Below are 21,195 nucleotides of genomic sequence, written 5' to 3'. Positions count from 1 at the left end.
TCTTTTTGTATTTTTTTTTTTCAAAAAAAAAAATGTGTGTATAATTCTGTGCTTTTTCTTGAGTTTGGCTTTTGTTTGAAGATGGATGTGTTTACTGCTTTGCTTTTCTGGGCAAAGTAAGGAAAGCATTGCTGCCCTTGAAGTGGAGAGAGAAAGAAGACCGTTTGGGACTCAGCCCCCTGAAACTCAGTCTGTGCCAGAAATGGGCATTAACTTTCTAGAAAGCAGTTCCACTTTGCATATGAGAGCGGAGATGTTGAATAAAAATTCACTTAACAGACCCACAGAGTTAGCTATCCTCAGCTCAGGCTGGCCTTTGTTTTCCTGGGAGATAAGGACTGAGAACTGGAACTTGACTTGAGTGAAGCTGCCAGCATGTGATTTCTGTACTATAGATGAGATTGAGCTTGGTATACTTTTAATTTTGTTCTTCAAGTCTTTTGGTTAAAGTAGAGCAAATCCTATTTAAGTAAAAAGGACTAATTGCATATACATGTAAACAGCTGTAGCATGCAAAAGCAAATGCACACATGCATACTGAAGGCAGAGAGCTAGGTGTGCATCTCTGCAAGTGCTGTATCAGTTGTTTTGATGCCTGCTTGGAATTCAGTAGCTACCATCACACTACGGTTAGTATAAATCCTTTCCGGGGAAGAGCACCTTCAGCTGAGGCAGATTCTTTGGTATTGTGTATGTAAAAGAGTCCCAACAATCCTCTTCATTTGTCTTTTAAACACTTATCGAAAGGAAAAGAAAGGAAGCTGAACCATCCAGGAAAGACAGCATGGTTTAATAGTTGAAGTGGAGCACTGGGAGCCAGGAGGATTTTGGTTTCTAATCAATTTGAGCTGCTGGTTCACTCTTTGACCTCCTTGTATTTTTGTAAACATGCCTAGAAGATGACGCGCAACACTAGACCTCCTTGAAAACTTTATACTGTGTTTAGGTTGAAGCTTCGTGGATAAAAATATTAGGAGAAAATGCCAAGAATCTTATTATTCAGTGAATCTGATTTTCCAGCAAATCTGCTTGCTGTGCTGTTTAGCTCTTTGCCTTGCAGACTCTTACACTGCAATGCTTCCTAAGTAGGGAACTATATCACTTGCCATGCATTTGAGACTGAAGGTCTTGTGCTGGCTGTACAATAACCAGCAGGATCTGTGGAATGTCTTTGCTGCAGAGGTAAAGCCCTAAGTCTAGATTTCCTTGCTTTAGGGGCAGTTTCAAGTTTGTTTTTCTTCAAACAAAAACAAAATGGTTTATTGTGTTACAAGCAGAATGGTTATGAAAAGAGGGAAGGAAAAAAATAAGTCTAATAAAACTATGTAAAAGCTGTAACCTTAGCCAACCAAAGCAAGGATGCTTCCTGAATTGAGCTATGTTTACTTTAAACACAGCTTACTGTGCCGTGTTATTTCAGTACATATTGTGTGTGGTATCCAGCTATTTTAAAGATAAGATCAGATTCACAAGTAAGATCAAAATATCTCTCTCAGCTGTGAACTTCTTAAGCATTGCGAAGAGTCACAATGGAAGGCTGTGGTCTATGCGGTGCTGTATGACTCTGCACACGGATAAATATTTGTCAGGATGTCCAAGGCAGCGTGAGCCTTCTCAAAAGCTCGAGCCTCCTCTAAAGATCAGGAGAATTCATTTCATCAGTTCACCTGGCATCCTTTGGCTATGAAACTTTTTCAGATGGACTTTATTTAACAAGCACAGTGGGATAAGCAGAGAAGAGAAAAGAATGAGTAAGAAATAGGGCCACTACAGCCCCTACCCATATGAGGGGAAAGGAGCCTATGCAGGTGTGTGCCCAATAAATCTCCTGTATGCATGCTATGGTATACTTAATCAACCACCTTTCCCCTTCTGCTTCTTGCTAGCTTCTCTGCTAAGAAAGTGACCGATAGTGGCATTGGGAAATAGCAACTCACTAAGGTCCTTCATATCCTCTCTGCAGGAGAAAGGTAACTAAGTTTGCACATATATAACAGACCAACTCAATATGCTTACAGACTCAACTATTTGTTTTTAAAATGAGACAGTTACCCTTTAAAGTCAAGTATATATCAATAGATGTGTTTACAGTAGGTTCCATGAAGGCATTGTTTCAAAGACAAAACTGGCTTTTCATCAGACCTGCCCCCATTTCATGATGGAAATCTTGACTACTTGTATAGGATTTTATTTTACTTATGCTTTTAGCTTGTGTCCACAAGTGAAATGAGAGGCAGGCAGTATCTGTGATACAGCCTGACATCAGAGCAGTAGTACTGGAAATGTCCTGATGCACTGTGATGCATCTATCATTCAGCTTGTTTGAGCAAAATAATGAGCTTTTTTTAGTCATGTAGCTACCACATACCTAGCCTCTTGTTGCAATATGTTTGTATTCACCTGGAGGAATTTTACTGCACAGCTTCATAGTGCTGTTTCCAAAAAGTCACATGCTTATGACATAAGCCTCAGGATCCCATATATAAATTGCAGCATCTGTTGATGTCTGTGTGCCATCAAATGAATGATATTAGCAGTTTTATTTGAAGGGTAGGGGTAGTGCAGGTGGCAGAAGGCAAGTGAGCATCTGGAAGCCCAGTGGGCCAGGAAGTCTGCCTAGATCTGTTTTGTACAGTGTCAAGCCTACGACGCAGGATGAGTAACTCCTGGGTAGAGTATGTCTACCCACTGAGTAATTAAATAAACCCCTACCTCCTATACCTGCCAAGCTGAGAACACCAGACTGATTTCACAAACTCTTATAAATCTTGCAGTTTTAGTTTTTCTTCTCAAGAACATAAGGATACCAACTAGCCATGAGACGTACTGGTGACACCCACGACACAAATTGCAAGCGCACTTTCCCAAAGCATACAGGCAGTGACATGCTGCTGATCACAACCTGAGTGTGCACAGCTGTTTGCTGCCCCAGACCACCTGTAAGGCCCTTTGAGAGTACTCTGCAGCAGTGCAGAGAATCAGATAAAAGCAGCACATTTATAGCTCTGATTGGCACTTTATCTAGTCAGTGCAATAGTTCTCATCACATTTATAACTTCTACAAATTTAGAAATAATATGGAGGAAAAAGGGGAGATTGATACTCATTAACTTTGCTGCTCCTCTGAAACTTTTCATTGCTCAGTAGAGATTGACATTCTTGGCTCTTGAGAAAAATGAAACAAAACGCCACAGAACAGGGAAAGCTTCGATGTAAGTTTTCCAGAGAGAAGTCTTAAACGTGGGAACTGCAGTCAAGACTGCAAGATGCTTCAGATGAATTGTTCTCATCAACAAGGAAAGGAGCCGTAAACCTCAGAGGAAAGGAAGCCGAGAGCAGGGGAGCACACTGCGCAGGTGGCAGCAGAGAGCAGGCGGTAACAGTCCCAAACGTCCTGCCAATGCAAGTCTTAATCCCAGTTTGCAGGTATATTTTAATACATCATGAATTGTGTTTAATGACATAATGCACTCTCTGTACTGTGACTGTATGCATTTGCCAAAATACAGAAGTTTGTTGCAAAGAATCTCACGCTTGGATATGTGATGCTGGTGACCACTACCAGTGGCAGTCATAATTTGCCCAGTGGCACTGCTGCCTTATTTTGTTGCTGACATCCTTCAGTATAATGAGGGTGGTAAAACTCCTCCCTTAGCACTGCTAAGCAGCCAGGAAGTCCTGCTGTGGCTGTCATTTCAGATGAGGTATTGCATCCTCTTTGATGACTTCTGTTAATTATGGTCTAATAGTATACATTTTGTCCTGGTTTCCTAGGCAGAAACTCATGTGGAGCTGACTGTTATACTCCTTCTGCAAAGAGGGCTTATATATAAATCAACCTAAAGGAGGTCTTGAGAAGATAAAGTGTATCTTGAAGCTTGGGAAACTTAAGGTTGAGCTCCAGCCACAGCAGATTTCTTGCAAGCTGGAGGATATTATTTAATAATCTTCCTTGGGTATTTAATATTCTCTTTGGTTATCAATTCTCCACCAATGTAGCACAGGACAGAACAAAGCCAGGCTGCCATTCTGAGAAATATGCCCTACAGAAAGTGATCTGCTCAACAAAGATCCTTTTCAGTATAGAACTATAGTCAAAATAGCATTTAAGATATTAAGGTGCATGAAGTGACTAAAGTGAAAAGGGGTGTGATGCTTTCCTATAAAAGTGCTGCTGCTGTAAGAAGTACTCAAATATACTATTGCATCGCTAGAACAGATTCACAGAAAACTGATGATGGTCCCAGGTCTGGAGAACTTAATTTGAAGAGCACCTGGATATACTGAACTTGTTCAGAGGTTTGTATTATGTGATGAAGGACAGAAAGAGCATTGATCAACATCTACTCTACTCTGTCTTGGAACACTGTGACAAGGAGACAATCGCTAGAAGGGAGTAAGGAGTATCAAAACTGGTGCTTTTTTATACAGCGTAATTAGACTGTGGAACTCTCTGGTGCTGATGGTGACAATTTAGCAAGAAGCAGAAGTTTCATAATAGGTAAGAATACCCACTATTCATGAAAATGTGTCATCAGGCTTTACTAAACCTATAGTTCAGAAAGTAAGCCAATTTGTAATGATTGGAAATCCAGGAAAATATTTGGAGGGAATGGGAAGATAATTAATATCTGTCTCTTGTGGAGTTCTTACTTCTCTCTCTCTGAAACAGGAAATCCTGGCCACTGACAAGGTAGACAGCTCTGATGCAGTCTGAGCATCTGTACTACTCTGTATAACAGCAAGTGATGATTTGAAAGACAATGTGAGGTAGTTAGTGACTAGAGCTGGACTACAACTTAAGAGAGAGAATTTCTCGGAAACTGAGTTGTCTTTTGCCTAAACACTTCAAAGTACTTTCAAACAAATGATTTCCAGCATCATTTTAGATCTGAGTTCATTCCACCTAACTTCAGGCACTGACCTAGAGAGGTGTCAGCAATATAATAAAAGTATGAGTAGGTGTGTTTGAGCTTTTGTTAGGGGATATTTTGTTGTGATCTTTCTCAGGAGTTTCCCCTTTTTTCATCTGACACGACAAGGTTCTAGTATCTCCGCCTTTCACAGAAACCAAGACCTGTTTGATGTTTGTTTACTGGGATATGGATCAACACCAGTGACCAGTCCATTTGCAAAGATACTGCTTGTGATGTGCAGAACATGACCTGTGCAGGCTAGTGAATTTTGAGGGGTCACCATTTCACTGTGTGGACCCTAAAAGTTACTTCACTTTTCTAGAATTCACACAAGACAGTAATGAACTGTGGTGAAATGAGCATGATTTATTTACAGGTTTTACACTAGCCATCTCATCAGGAATTTGTTATGTTTAATAGGTGATTGAGATCACAGTTTCTACTTGAACAGGTTCCCCTGTTTGTATCATGGAGTTCTGTACAAAATCATGCTCTTCGTGTCCAAAGGAAAACTCAGAATTTCCACAAAGCTAAAAGCTAATCTTTTTTGAAGATTTTACATTAAAATGATCAGATGGTGTTGACCAAAAGACAGCTAAATTTTCAGTCAAAGCAATTACAAGTGTCTAGATCATATGTGGCTACAGAAACACTGGAATTCCAAGTTATATCTACATAACAGGGTAAGTGACTGCATTATAACCTTTGTGTTGCTGTTGCAAAGTTGTTGCTGGTACCAAAATAGGGTAACTTAAAGGTATACAAGGAACCTGACCTGTATACTTCAGCTGTTTCTGGTACTGTCAGACAAAGAGCAATCCAACCAGAGGCTGAAAATCTTCCAGAGAACTTGATGGAATCTGTGAAAAATACACGGAGTACATGTGGTATTAGTAGAAAAATAATAAACTACATCAGCCGGAAAAGGTTAAAAACTGAAGGCTTGGTATAGGTTCTGTAGATCAGGGAAATGAAAGACGATTGACCTGTGCCAGCACAATTAGATTCCGAATAATCTTAAAGCTATGTGTTTGTCAATATATGCTCAAGAAGGCTCTGGAACTGGGCTAGTAGCAAGTAAATAAAATAAAACAACCACCACCACCGAACTTATTTCAGATATCCTTAGTGCTGATGTTAATCTGTATCTGTTTGTGCTTGTCCTGCACTGCAAAAATCCAGCCTAGAGATGAGGAAGTTAATGTCAGGTTCCCACTGGGGTAAAAACTTCGGCCAAATATCCAATTATGTGTTCCAACTTGCTATTTCTAGGTCCCTCTGTTGCCATCAAAGGATCACCTTTATACTTAAATGATTCTAAATCTCAGGGTGAGATACAGTTTATGGTTACAACAGGTTTATATAGAGAAGTTATTGTATTATACAGGAAGATTTGGACAACTGTCGTAGTACCCCAAAAGTGTTCTTGATATGTTCATCTTCAGTTGTGGTTTATGAACACATTGGCCGCTGTCCCCTATCATGAGTCAAGGAAATGAAAACACTATTTTATTGAGAAACCTGTTTCAACATTGTCACCTTAAGGATGGGGACAGAAATGCTCAGTGGGCATACAATTCTAGAGGTTGTTTCAATCACTTTTGTCTAATGGTTAATTCTGTAGAATCTTTTAGTTTAAATATATTCAACAGGACACCAAACGTATATTAACACAAGAGAACCCCAAAATTCATAGAGATACTATAATTCTAGTAATATGAGAAGTTGGAAATGTACCAAAATTCTTTCATAAGAGCCTGCTAGCCTGTCTGCAGTCAGAATATTTTGGTGTATTTTCCATTCTAACACTTTAGCAAAAGTAAAGTGTGTGTCATAGGATAGATGATTGAAGATGATTTCTGGTGTTTGTTACTTCCCCTAGGTTTACTCAAATAAACCAAGCTAGAAAATGAACAGACAACAGTTGCTTCCTATCTATCCAGTATATGCAATTAATGTATTAATTGATTATAGCCTCTGTACAACATCTGTAGAACTTACTGGGAATTTTGCTGTTGATTTTAGAGGCAGGAGGATTGAGCCTTGTGTTACTATTAGTCCTTTGTTAAAAGTTAGAAATATAGAAATTTCCAGGGACGGAGTGATGGTCTAACATCCTGTTTTCAATAGTGGACAATTCCCAGTGCCCCTCAGGAAGGCAAATCCCCTCCTCTCTTTCCCCTGCATAGTCTAGAGTCAGTTGTGTCACAGGAGACTAGTATCACTCTCTCTAATAATTGCTAGCCATGTGGGTAAACCTAACTGATAACTCTGAATTCATGCTAGCTAGTTCACTGTTTTTGTCTGACCCAAACCTGATCCCGTACATACATATGTACCTCCTTCCTTCAATACTAGCAACTTCTTTGTTCAGTGACCTGCAATGGCAATGGACCTCTAGGTTAATTATAAAAAGCAATAAGATAATTCTTTTGTACTACTTTAATTCTATTAACCCACATTAATATCCAGAGCACCTCCATTTACTTCTTGGTTATTATCAGGCAGATGCCTGTAAAAATAAGAGTAGAAGTAGGGCAATTGTCTTTTAGTGATATTTTGTGTCTTTCTATTCTTGTTCTGCGTTAGGGAGAATAGGTGTTCCAGACAGGGCTGTTCTAGGCATTCATTTCTCTCCATACCCCTCTTTTACCTGCTTTCTCTGCTTATATTAACACTGCAGTTCTAAGATCAGCAAGGTTAAGTTGTACTAACTAAAAGATGGGGTTAATCAACTGTTACACATATGACTGTGTATGTGTGTATTGAGAGAAAATAACCTTTGAATTAGACAATTTTAATGGGAAAAGAACACTCCTTGCTGAAGGTGCATTTTGTTATAAATACAGAAGCCTTCTAGCGATAGTTTTCTATGCTGAAATACTTCTGCAAAAAACAAGTGTGCAGCTGGGAAGAATTTAAAGACACCTCTTGAGATATGCCCTTTCTGTTTCCTTCTGCCAGGTGAAGATGAAGTTCTGCCTGGCCAAGCTATAAACCAACTCAAGGAGGACTAATGATTCTCTTGTGTTAGTTATGCAGTCCAGATGGTTTGGTAGCTTGTGAAGCTTTCAGGTAACACCTTTGGAAGATTTCCAGAGTTGGGGATGGTGCTCTATTAACCTATAATAAATAAACGTCTTGAAGAAATAATCTGGATAAGCCAGAAGTGCAACAAAATGCCTGAGCATGGTGAAGTTATGAGAAAGGGAAAGGATAACAATTAATTATGGAAATTCAATTTTCCAGTCAACATTAATCATGCTTTTATAAATACCGTATATCTACAAAATTAAATATATATTATTAAAATTAGGTTGGGGAATTTAAAGACTTCATCAGCAGACATGATTTGAAATCCTTTTACAGAAGCGTGGTGGAAGCACTAGAGACAGGGCTCAGGCACTTGAATAGAAAGAGAGATAAAATTGAGATGAGTGATGCAAAAGAGGAGCAGCCTTCCCCAGAGCCTGCAAAGAGTTTGTCGTAATATAGAGTCACTTACTGTGCACTCCTTTCTGCATATTTTTTTCTGCATTTCTCTTGGATACAAGTAGAGGTAAAATGTAGGCCCATTTTGAAACGCGGGGAAAGATTTTTGTGGAGATTTCCTCCTTCCAAATCTCCTTATTGGAATAAATTTACAGAGTAAGTCAAAACTCCATGGAAATTAATGGCTCTTTCAAGTCATTTCCAAGGTCTTTTGATAGAGTACTCGCTATATTTTTTGTGTGTTTTTCTCTGCAGAGAGAAACCTGATAGGAATAAATCCACCGAGGAAACGGTTTAATTTCAGAATAGAAACTTTATTTCTGAATTATGAGCAATCTTGCAAACTGGTTAATTTCCTTTTGTAGACCAGCCTTTGTCAACCAAAAGCCACAGGTTTACTTGGATTTCACATTGTCATCAGACAGGCAGAATGTCAGGAAATCCTGCTGTACTGGTTCAGGTCACTGATACCGGTTTCATCTGTTTTAAAGGCTGTAGTATTTCTTGTAAGTGACTTCCTGGAATAATTCACATCTCTTGCTCTGTGAACAAGACCCAGAACTATGCTTCTGTCAGCTGCATTCTTGCTAACTAGATGATGAACCATATGCAGGTGAAGGAAAATCTCCCTGGGCTGAAGAGGCCTGAAGGATGACATGCAAGAGATCTGAGGAGTGGCCATCCAGATTCACGGATACAGTGTATGACCAAATATATAAGTGGCTAGGTGTGTGAATCCATTTCCTTCCTAAGACTGGGACTCTTGTTAGAGGGGCATTTTCCTAAGTAATATTTAGTCACTATGATTGAGCTATTAGTAAGTGCCCTTAACTATTTAGTCCTCCCTATACACTCCTTCCTAATAACTTCACCTCAGTTAGGCCCAGTGATATCTTCTGTATTGATTATAACTTTACTTCTTTTTTGATTACTATAATGGCTTGTGCGCAGAGGAAAGTAGACAGTTCTTGATGGGATAAAAAATTTTACTTGTGCTGTAGATACAGATAGGTCCACTAGAATGTTTTTTAGGGCTGGATGGACCAAAGTTTTCCTGATGATAGTCGCCTGATATCAAGAATCAGTATGATCTGGTATTTTATGGTTAAAATTCCTGCACTTCCACCTTATTTTCTTTTTACATGATTTCTGGTAAATGTTTTAGTAGTATTTAGAAAGAAAATAAGAGAATGAGATCTTCCACTTCACAAATTTTATGCATGGCTCCTTGTGCCAGCTATGGGTGCGAACAGGCAATGGGCTGGGAAAATCACTAATAATTGCCGAAGTGCCATGAGCATCATTCTGAGATGGGGAACGTGGAAGAATGAAGGCCTTAAACCAGGTCTAAAACCAGGCACAGCCAGACAATGAAGAACTTTTGTAGTATCTGTGCAGCTGCTCAAGAAAATGCCTGTTTGCTTTTATTGATTAGAAAAATATTCTATCATCCTCTGCCCTGAAGTAGGGCTGAAGTCTGCTACTTTTTATTCCAGTCTTCTATTATAAAATGGAACAGAATGTAGTTTTTGCCCCTTCTTCCTCTTCTGTTTCATTTCCTTTGGAGAAATAAAGAACTAAGGCAAAATCTTCCCCTTTGCAAATTGGAAGCAAAATATATGCATTGATTTTCTGTCTTTAACACTCTTGGTCCCTGAAATATGTCCATTACTCTCATCTGTAGAACTTGTACTTCACAGTTTGCCTCTAAAATTTACTTGTTTCCTGCCACAGTAACAGTAATGAAAAAATAACCTTTTGGAAGAGATCTATCCTTTGATATTATCTCTAGGGAGTGGAATAGTTTTTAAAAGCAACTACCCAACAATATAACTGTGGTGCTAATGGTGGGCGTGCCTGTTTTTTGCTCTCCTACCTACCTTAACCAGTTCAATTATATGACCTGGCCAAGTCACACCCCTGCATGAGCAATGCTGCTACTCCTATGCTGCATTATTTTTACGTGATGTTTATATTGAACTGTTCTGCTTGCATAGCATAGGCTGACTAAAACAAAGCCTACTGCTGAAGGAATAATCACAGGCTTCTAGAGCTGCATATTTATCTCAGGGCACATTGTTATGGGCTGTGACCATATGCTAACTGAATAGGAGATTCATGTGAAAGAGGAAATGGTGAAGATGAATCAAGGGGTGGTACTTCTGCTGAATAAGAACTGAACCGATGCCCTACATGCTTCAGCAAAATGGGAGGTGGTGCTACCTAGAGACCTAAGAGTTAGTGATTGAAAAATGACTAAACTGTTTTCTTTCATTCATGTGCAGCCACGTATTTATGATAAATGAAACTGTGCTATATTTGTCTCTATATGTTTAATATCTGTCTTAACAGTAGATTTCAGTAAACTGCAAGCCTTTATTTTAATAAAACAAAGGCCATGGCTATAGCTATGTAAATATTATGGCTTATAGACATGCTCAGTCAAAACCCCTTCCAAACAAAGCTGAAAACATGCCCCTCTAAGGCTTTGCACCTTTCTCTAAAATCTTAACTCTAATTTTTATTTCACTCTAAGTTGCTTTTTAACAGTCTAAGTCTGCAATTCTTAGTTACTAGCTGTAATCCTCGTTGTTCTCACTAACTGCTAGATGCACAAACAGCATGAAATACACCAAGATCCATACACGTGCATAAAGCTACACGGCAGAATCCCGTTGCTGTTACCATTACCTAATTAGCTTTGATGGCCGGTTCTGCATTCTTGTCCAGATATGAATTTAGTGACAAACCCATCCTCTTTTGTCCTTTCTGTTTCTTCTACAGGAAATGATAGTTACCATTGCCCTGTATTATGTATTTATTGAGCTATCTAGGATTCTGTGAGTTCATTGATACATAGTTGAAAAAGTACTGTGAGAACATCAGCAGGAAGATGGATTGTAATTAGGAAGTAAGAAAACAGTTACAAACAGAAAGCATTAAAAGAAAAACTGTTACTGCAATGATAGTGATTGATGACCAGTAAAAGTGGAATTGAGCTGCTATTGCAGGTAACTCTGGCAATTTCTTTTTTGATTTAGTTCAACTGTAACTGAAGTAATCACATAAAATGGGTACTGAAGGCTTTGCAAAATAAAATGTATATTCTGCATTTCAAACTCCTGGTGTAAGAATTCCTAATTATAGATGTGTGTATGTGAGATCAGCAGGGGAGGTTCTGAGCTTCTGTAGTAATCCTGTAGTAGCCACGTACTGAGAGTGTTACGTGACAGCAAACAGTTATGTCAAAAGGTCTGAGAAGTGATTTGATGCTTGTAGCTAAACCAAGCTGGATATTTAGATAGCTATGCTATGTCACTTCAAAAGGCTAACTGCAAACCAGACTAGCTCCAAAATGTAGCAAAGGCATATTTGCCAGTGCAAGATACAAATATTGCTCAAGATCAGAACTGTACAATATTATACTTTGGTTTGTATACTACATATTATGAGGCCTACGACTACAGAATTTGGAGGCTCAGTTTCAGATGACCATCTCCTAACAAGCTGTTTCATGTCTGTTAACAGGCCAACATTTTCATGCTAGCTGTAATGCCCAAAAAAGAAAGTTTGAGAGTTACATGATGCTGATCTAAGTGCATATCTATAGAATACAAAGTTGAAAGCTAGCTGGGGGCAGGGGGGAATAATAATAAAAAAGAACAACTCTGAAGAAAAATAGGTGATCAAGCCCACGGGTCTTAACAGGTCTGGCTCTGAAATATTTTATATGCATCTATCCATTTGACAGTCTTTGCTGTAAGTGGGTTTCATGCCTTCGGGATGAAGAAGGCAGAATAGATTTTAATCCCCCTGGAAAGTGAAGACTATTAGAAGTTAATTATAACACTTCATTTTTGTGGCAATACAAATGGGAATTTATAACCTTAATGACCATTTGTGTGAGTTCTTGCACAATTTGTAACTCCAACATTATTCCCCAATCCCACAGGACTAATACTCCAGCTGATAAAGTGTTACTGGGATTTTTCCTCTGGACTCTGTCAGCTGTTAGTCTGAAGATGGAGGAAAGATATTGATAAAAAAATGAGCCTTTTAACATGGCCACATTGAGGCAATTTGTTAAGGTTAGGCCAGGCTGCCTAGTCCAACAGTATTGCTGACACAGTTTGCTGTTCTGTGAGAGGAGACCTATTCCCCACTCCATGTATCGTATGTCCTGTTGCTCATCTTGTGACTTTTAATATAAAGGCCTGTTGTTTCTGTGACATTGTTTGATTTCTCCTGCAGCATAATGGCCTTTTACCTCCTAGACAAGTGATGCTGGTGGAAAAAAGGTACTTACACTTCAAATTTGATACAGTTTCTGTATAATCACATTAGCTGTTTCACAAGTATTGCCCTAGATATTCACATTATAGTGTCAGCTTGTAATTAACCTGCTGTTCCTTTGGATCATTGCATTCACAAAGCACTGGAAGGTTTTGAACTAAAAGCTCATCCATCCTGGTCAGATTATTTTCTGCCACCACATTGTATAGAGTCTGAGCAGTCTGTATGGCTGTGTATACGTTTTATGCAGTCTGCACAAGTGTAAAAATACAAAGATTAGTGTTGATTTTGTCAAACTAATCAAGTGGTGATTTACTTTCCATTCCCCCACCCTGTTTCTGTAAGTTAGTGCCATGTCCAAAGCACAGACAGCAAGAAGTGCCTGCAGAAGGGTGCTATGAACCATGCAGGGAATAAGACCTGTAAATCCTGGAAAATCTACTTCAGTCTTTATCAGAGCTAGCCAGGTAGGGTCATGGGTCCAAGCTGAAACAAGCAGATGTTTCTCCCTCATCTCTCAGAGATTGAAAGAGGGAGTGGATTGTCTATGGCGTGTCACTTCTTGACTTAAGTCTCCATGGGGGTGAGAGAGAAAGCAAACCTTAAAATTCAAGGACCTCCCGAGTCAGTCAGTAGTTGTATAGATATATTTGTGATTTACAGTCCTTGTAGCTTGTCTTCCGTGAGTTTATCCAACTGCTTTTTGAGAGCACTTACACCTTTCATAAACAGAGTATCCTCTGCCATTATTTAATTTTGTACGTAGATGTGGTGCCTGATTCATTTCAAATCCATTGTTCGCAAAGGTAGGAAGTAATGAATAGCTATTCCCCACTCACTTCTGCATACCATGACTTTATAAGTCTCTGTTGCCCTCTCCCCACTACTGTTTTTGTCTAAGCTGAAGATCCTAAGTTTCTGTATCCTGTCTTCATTCAAAAACAATTCTGCAACTTTGAACTTTTTTTGCAGCCCTTCCGTGTATGTCTCATATTTCCACAACATCTTCTCTTGAGCTTCTTATTTCATACCTGGGGTACCAGGTGTTCGTTTAATACCAGCAGCTCCATCCGTAATCTCTGTAGTGTATCTGAGCTTTGGGGAGGGAGAAAAAGTTATTCCAAATGTTGCTTCCATGCAAAGAGATGTTTGTTTGGTATGGTTTGGTGTTTTTTGTTTTGTTTTGTTTTGGATTTGTTTGTTTGTTTTTGAGTCTCACTTCTACAGATTCTTTTCTGTCTTGGCAGAGCTTAGAGATTATGAGGCATTTTCAAATGTTTACCATGCACATAGGACCACACAGCCTGCAGAATGGCTGAAGAAACTATCGGTGAGTGCATGGGATACACAGCCAATTAAATTAGCAAGGTAGAAAGCGAGTTAGACTCTTCGCTACCCTTGTGCAGCTTGCTGATTTGGGGAAAGGGAAGATGATTCATAGAGCATCCAAACAAAAGCAGACTACTAACTGTGCATACAGGTTATTTTTTCTTAGAGGATTTTAATTTGGGGATATGCCCAAAAGCAGAAGATCCTCCAGTTGAAAGAGATATTGGTATATGAGGCAGACATGGCCTGCTGCTATTCTCTAAGAAGTAGGAAAAGCTGCTAGCAAATTAGACAAAGCTAAGAAAACTAGATTTGTAGTATTGGTCTTTGTGTTATCCATGGACAAGTCTTTTCTGTCTATCTGCACCAAAAAGATTTCCATCAAATTAATCATAATTCTCAAAGCTGATGCAGACCATGCAAGTTCTCCCAGAGATCCGATTATTGTACCTCACTTCATCATACTGTTGGGCATGGGAAGAAAGGTCCTTTCCCATAGTGTGGTGCAAGTTTAGTTTCTGTGCCTGTTCCTGGAAAAGCAGTTCTCCTGTCTGTGCCTGGCAATGACTAGACAGCCCTGTGTACACACATTTTCTCAGAGGGGAATGAAGTTCTGAAGGCACAGCTTCTCACTAATAAGGAGAACTTCACAGGTATGTGAACATCTTCCCACCTGAAACCACACGAAGGCCATCGGCTGGCTGCACACCAGCATTTAAGCTGAGACATTTCTGCTTGCCAGAATGACCAGGAACAAGTAGTGACCGCTGCTGAGAGACAGCCCAGCAAGAAAGTGACATGCTTGTGAAAAAGCACATCTCTGTTATTGAAAGGGATCCTCGACCTGCAACCCCCCTCTGAAAGCAGGACTGCTGCTGTGAGTTAGGACAATGGATGATTCGTATGGAAATGTGATTGTGGGCATGAGACATCTTCATGAAAAACAGTAGACATAACATTCAGCCCAATTTGTGAGAAATCCAAATACCAGTGATTGTTCTAGCTCATTTGCCTGATGCTGTATTACCTCCCTCAGATGGAGAAGAGAACAGTAGCTGGGAAAACAGAAAAGACTGAATCCTAAGTGCAGACCCTTCATTACCTCCTCCAGGCCTGCACAACACTTTCTTCCTCTCTTCCTCAGATCATATCATGTTGATGGCTCAGCGTCTTGCCCTGGTGGCTCAGCATCTTGCCGTAGGGACAGGGAACTGAGAGGTGGAAGAGAATAGACACTTTGTACATTGAGGGTGAGGCACCAGTAGCTCAGTGCGTAGCAACTTCCCCTTCTTTGTCATTCTCCGTATCAGGAAGCAGCACGTAGCCGCAGCAGTGTGCTCCTTAGCATCGTAGTGGGCAAGGACACCACATAGCCATAAGTGTGCTCTTTCGTGGTCTTAATTATTTCAAGGTAATTACAGGGAGAGAAAGGATAATCTGTCTCAAAACCGCTGTTCCATGTATTAGTTCTGCGTTTTGTTCCCCACAACTGTCTCCTTTGGCTGTGACTCCCCTGGTCCCCAGGGGCTGTGCCGCTGCTGCCAGATGCCCGGAGCTGCAGGAGCCTGGGGTGCGGGTGCACCCGGGGGCGCAGGGCCGTGCGGCTCGCGGCGTTCCCGTGGGGCAGGTCCCGGAAGAGCCGAAGCATCCCAAATGCTGAAGTCCGAACCCAGGAGCGTAAATCGCCCGCTCGGTGCCGGCTGCCTCCGGCGCCCCACGCTCGCCTCCCTGCCGGCCCTCGCGGGCCGAGCGCTCGGCGGCGGGTACCGGAGCCTTAACCCCCCTGCCAGCCCCCTCGGGACTTCCTCCCAGGCGAGGGCATCGCCCGTGCGGCTCGGTAGCCGAGCGGCCGCCGCTCCGGGCCCGCCCCGCTCGGGGCAGCCGCTGCGCAGCCCGGCCCCTGCGGCCGCCCGCGGCGGGGTGCGCGGGGCGGAGCGGCGCCGCCGGCCAAAGGCAGCCGCAGTCAGCGCCAGCGCGGCGGCCCGCGGGGATGCTGCGCTACAGCTCCGGGCTCACCGTCACCGCCACCACCCCCAGGAGGCCGGGCGGGGACAGCGGCCGCGCCCGGCGGAAGGTGCGCGGGGCAGCGCGGGGGAACGGCGGGAGGTCCCGCGGGGCGAAGCGGCGGTCTCGCCCCCCGGCTCCGTCCCCTTTGGGGTTGCCAGCGGAGTGCTTTGCTTGCTCTTCACCTCCTCGTTTGCAGGGTTTTCACGCGGAGCTCGCGGAAACATCTTCTTGCGCGGCTTTGCTAGGGCTGCGGTAGGTGCCGGGAAGGGCAGAGCCTTTAGAGCGTCCTGCTGGGCTTTTGTTAGCGCTAGTCCGTCCCTGGCCGTTCTGGAAACCTGTGGGGAAGCTGGGCATGTGTTAGAGACTCTTTTCCTCTTGAAACGCGTCTTCCTATTTACAGCGGAGAACTTGCCCACCAAGACTTCCTATCACGAGGAAGCTTACAGTAATGATTTAGATGGTAAAGGTCATTTCTGTTAAAATCAGTTCACCAGATACAGAAATACAATTTACTAACTTGCTTTTTGTAAGTTTCGTAACTGAGATAAATAACACTGATGAATTGATCTGCTGGGAATCGTGTCTAAAAAGTTGTTAAAACTCTGGCAGATATGCCAGCAGTGTCTCTGCAGCCACCCTTCTCTAAATAGTCCCTTCGCGCTGCAGTAGCCACACTTATCACTGGGGCTGCATGTTGTATGGGTGCAGAAATAAATCAACAAAATCAAATGGTAAGCTCGTTCTTCCAAAGAATTCCAATGTTGTGATCATGATGCAGCTTGAAATATTTAGACATGGGTTTGACACTCCAAAAATTTGAGTTTCTTAGGGATGATAAAAACTTAAGTAAACTGGTAAAATCTAATTTGCAAATGAAAGCCTGTCACATTCCTGCATGCCTGTGGTCACAGGAAAAGTGTCCTTTAATTGTGGTGATGTGGGGAGTCTCACAGTGGAGTTTTCATAAATGAAGCAGAGTTAAAATCAGTAGATAAATGCCCAGAGAAAGTACTTTCTTCTCTGCTTTTTAAGACCGACTGGAATTAAAAACCTACTTTATTTTTGCTCTCACCTTCAAAACTCTAAAACTAATATCTGGTTTTAGGCAAAGGAAGTGATTTTTGGTCATTGAAAATAGATTCTGGTATTGTTAAGTCCAAAGTTGAAGTTAGATCAACACTGAACCACATCTTCCTTTTTGGGGATACTGTAAAAATCTTAAATTGGGACTGGTTGTTAATAGAGCAGCTTCTATTTTTCTAGTGCTATGCTAGTAACCTTAATTATTCTATCAAACCAATGCTCGTTATTTCAACATTAGCTTTGCAGTTATTTCAGTACATAGTTAACTATGATCAATCCCATTTTGGTTTTTGGAAAAAGGGGAGAAGAGTCTGAAGAACATTGCTAAAAGTGAATCTGTCATCTGTATTTATCTGAAGTTGCACCCTAGTGCTTTGAGTAGGATGGTAAACATGAATGTGGATTGTGGATCTGGGCCATGAATTTTTAACATTTTTAACTAACCTAGATTGGCTTTTTCTTAAGTGCCGTATTGCAGCACCTGTCACTTATGCTGTCCCACTAGCTTCTTAGAAATTGTATAAAAGACTATGTCTTCACCTGTTAACTTCTAGTGCAGTCAGCAAACTTTTGCTGTCTGGTGTTGTGGTGGGGTGAACCTTCCAGTCTTTTTTTTCCTGTCTGCATATTCATTTTGCAAATGATGTCAGATGCGCTTTGGAAATACTGCTTGTGGGTTGCTGGTGTCAAAAGCCAGGAGTGAGCATAAAATGCCAGCACGATGAAAATTATGTTGTTAGCTTGTCAAAGCTACTGATGCTGTAAACCAAACTAAAATTTGATAGTCTAGAAAACTTGATGCTTGCACGCGTTCTATTTTTTTTTTAAAGTTGTGCTCACAAAGTTGCAATGTTGGTGACATAAAGGTAGGGTGAAAGCCACATCTGTCCCTCCATTTTTCATCACTTGTTCTTACTGTCAGTTACCAGTTGAAGGAAGTTGAATCACAGCTTTTTCCCTGCTAGTGGAGTTCTCTTTCATTCTCCTCCTGGGTTTCTCCCTACAAAACCCAATTGTTTCTGTAAATTACTGCTTCATCCTCAGTTGCACATTATTCTTCCACTGTTTGGCACTGAGTTGAGGCTCTTCCTGTTTGGATTTCATTTCCATTTTAAGGCATCGCTACAGCCATGTCTTACTGTTAGGGGAGGGCTAGCTGTGATTTCCATGTGAACCTGCTCATTCATTTGGTCATGTAAACTTGGCAACAAATGGTAGAGGAAACACTATATAGCAAGAACACTATAGACACAATATCCATTGCTTCTGAAAGTTGAAGGGAAGTGTTGCCTGTTCCCTTCTAATCTCCGTAGTGTTGTTGAATTTCAACAGATTGGTCTGTAGTTCTGTCCTTAGGTAGAGTACATCATCTGTGGTCCAGGAGTAGGAGGAGTGAATTTATACATTTGCTGCTTTTTCCCCAGGGATGCCATGGAAGGGCTATTGTTATAAACAGTGACAAGAGTACAGCCTATATAAGGTTGTCCTAGGGAGGAATTCAAAACTGGGAGGTACTTTGCCACTGCCGCACAAGCCCTGCTGGGTGTGACTTCAAGCCCGGAATTCTCAGATGTCTGCTAATGCCACCCTCTGCTTGGTACTTTTGTGCAGCAGGCTGCAAAGTGAAGCATTAAATCTTCATTTTGTGTCAGAAACACTGCTGAAAATATGATACTTGTTCGAGGTGTTTTAATAATTAGGAGCTAGCTTGGAAAAAAAGAAAATGGAAAAGGAATAAAAATGTGCTTCAGGGAGTTAATAAGAAGGCAGTCTGAAAAGAAAAGGGCAAGAAAAATAGTTTGAATGATGATAACCCTTTGTAGAGTGCTCCTAGTCACAACAAGTTCTTGCTACTGCCTTATATTTCCAAGCTAGTTGTTACAACTTGCTTGTTCTCTGTACTGGGCTTCTGTGGTTTTCTTCATGGTAACCTTGTAACACACAAATCGCTGTAATGTGACAGGCAGTCATGATTCACTAACTGGTGTACACGCACAGGAAAAATTGTTTATTTACAATCACTGCACTGTGAATCTATAAATGTGTTGGCTATAATTAGTCCTATACTGACTAACAGGCAATCCATTTGCCAGCTTCAGAGAACATTATACAACTTCATTTCTCCTCACATTGAGTTGCCAGTCATTATCTTTTTCTGTTTCTTTGAGGGTATTTCTCATGTTTTATCCTAACAATCCTTTCATTTCTTTTAACCCAATTTTCTTTCATTGAAATCACTGTAAGGAAAATTTGGCCTCATCTGTCGCTTCCTGCACAGCACAGCACAAATTCAGTCCTATTTCCTATTTATGAGTCTGGTCTTTCTTTGTTTGCCTACATGGAAGAATGCCAGACTCTCCCTTTTTGTTGTCAACACTCATGTTTTAGAGGAAAAAGCCCTGCTAAGCTAATAGGAAGAAAGAGCAAGGGGAAATTTAAATAGGTGAGAGAACATGGTATTAGTTACTATATGAATCAATGAGCTCCAATGTTGAGGAGTTTATTATTAATATATCTTGATAATTTAGTTGTAAGCAGGAAGTACTTCCTGCTTCTGTGGCTAAGGGAAGAATGGTATTCTCTTCTCAGCACACTCAGTCAGTGTCTAAAGCCAGTGTGCAAGGACTCATCATTTTTAAATGTGTTTCTTTGTTTCAGAATTCTTTGGGAAATATGAAAGCATAACCAACCCACTTTTATGCTAAGCTTTGTTTCTTCTGTTGCTTTCTATGAGGCTCCTTGTTACAGAGTTGATAGCATACAGCTGAATGATGAATTAACAGTGAGGAACCCTCTGCACAAAAAAGTAGCCTCCACATGTAACCTGCTGAAGAGTAGGTTATATTTCACATTGGTCTTGTTTGGGACATTTTTGTTTCCCCAGCAATAGGATGACTTTTCTGAAGTCAGGTAGGAAACAAGACTTATTAAATTTTCTGTGACGCATTTTTACATTTAGCATTTATAAGCAGCTTTGTATGTAACACATTTCAATAATTTCTGTTTGAATTCAGTGGAATTCCAGTAATGAAGTATCCTAGAATCAAATATTTTTATGTGTACTGAACAAAAAAGGGGCATCCACTCCAGAATGCACTTTTTGTTTCTAAATAATTCCTTTTGAAGATTAAAAGTATGCCAAATCTGCAAACAAAGCTGAGAAACTAGGAAATTACGTTCAGTGCTCTGATATCTCAGCTCTCAATGTCATTTATGAGTACATAAGAACATGTTGTTGATTAAAATGGATTTTTGCTATTTCAGGTATGTAATTATGGGGATGCCCTTGAATTATTTCTCACCAGCTAAAAAAAAAAAAAACTCTAGCCTTTAACAAATAACTTTTTTCTTTGTCAGCTATGTGACAGAAGGTAGAAAATAGTAAATGAAAACCCGAAAGTTAGTACAGTTCATTTTGCAAAACAAGTTATTAAAATTAATTTTTTGTAACTCTTAAAACTAAAAGCAAACTTCTGTTTTTCTTTCAGATGAATGTTTGTAGATTACGCTTAACAGTGCCACCTGATGAAGGCTCACAGCCTGAACAGGGAGCAAAGGAACCCGAAAGAAAGAAAAACGTAAGTTTTAACAATCAAAGTTAAAAGCTGTGTAAACGGGGAGTAAATACAGACATGCACAGAAGCTGATCTTAGTTGTTTTGGGAACCAGATCATCTGGGAATGCTGAAGAACATACGGAAGCTGAGCAAGTCAGCTGTGAGCTTTGAGCCTGAGTTGGGGACAGGAAAACTGCATATAAAATAGAAGGACTTTGAAGGTGATGTGTGACTGAGGTACTTTTAAGACTTGGTTCTTTAATATTTATATAGCAGGAAGCGTAGGAAACTGCTGTCAACAAGCAGGGTCTTGTGTTAAGCAGGATCTTGATCCTAGACTGAATGCTGTTTCACATAAGCTTAACAGTGTACAAGATTTGGTCCTTAACATGTAGGGGAGCTGGGGCTTGGATGCTCTGCTGTGTCAGCTGATTTTGGTAATGAGTGGTATACTAATAAGAAATATAAGAAAAAGAATTCAAGATTGTTTTGAAGTGAAAGTGATTTGAAGGTCGTGTA

The 21,195-nt window shown here is 40.6% G+C and overlaps 1 protein-coding gene across 1 annotated transcript in view; it reads left to right on the top strand.

Moving 5' to 3' along the window:
* The first annotated feature begins 15,925 nt into the window (after nt 1-15,925).
* LOC310904780 (uncharacterized protein) overlaps nt 15,926-21,195 on the top strand; it is a 56,349-nt gene continuing 51,079 nt past the window's right edge. The window contains exons 1-2 of the mRNA XM_083849951.1: nt 15,926-16,104; nt 20,609-20,698. Coding sequence (XP_083706077.1) covers nt 16,021-16,104; nt 20,609-20,698 — 174 coding nt within the window. The 5' untranslated portion in view covers nt 15,926-16,020. The remainder of the gene's footprint in view (nt 16,105-20,608; nt 20,699-21,195) is intronic.

The sequence above is a fragment of the Anser anser genome (genome assembly GCF_964211835.1).
Source record: "Anser anser genome assembly, chromosome: 10".
Classification (NCBI taxonomy): Eukaryota; Metazoa; Chordata; class Aves; order Anseriformes; family Anatidae; genus Anser; species Anser anser.
This window is presented reverse-complemented; position numbering and strand designations above follow the sequence as displayed.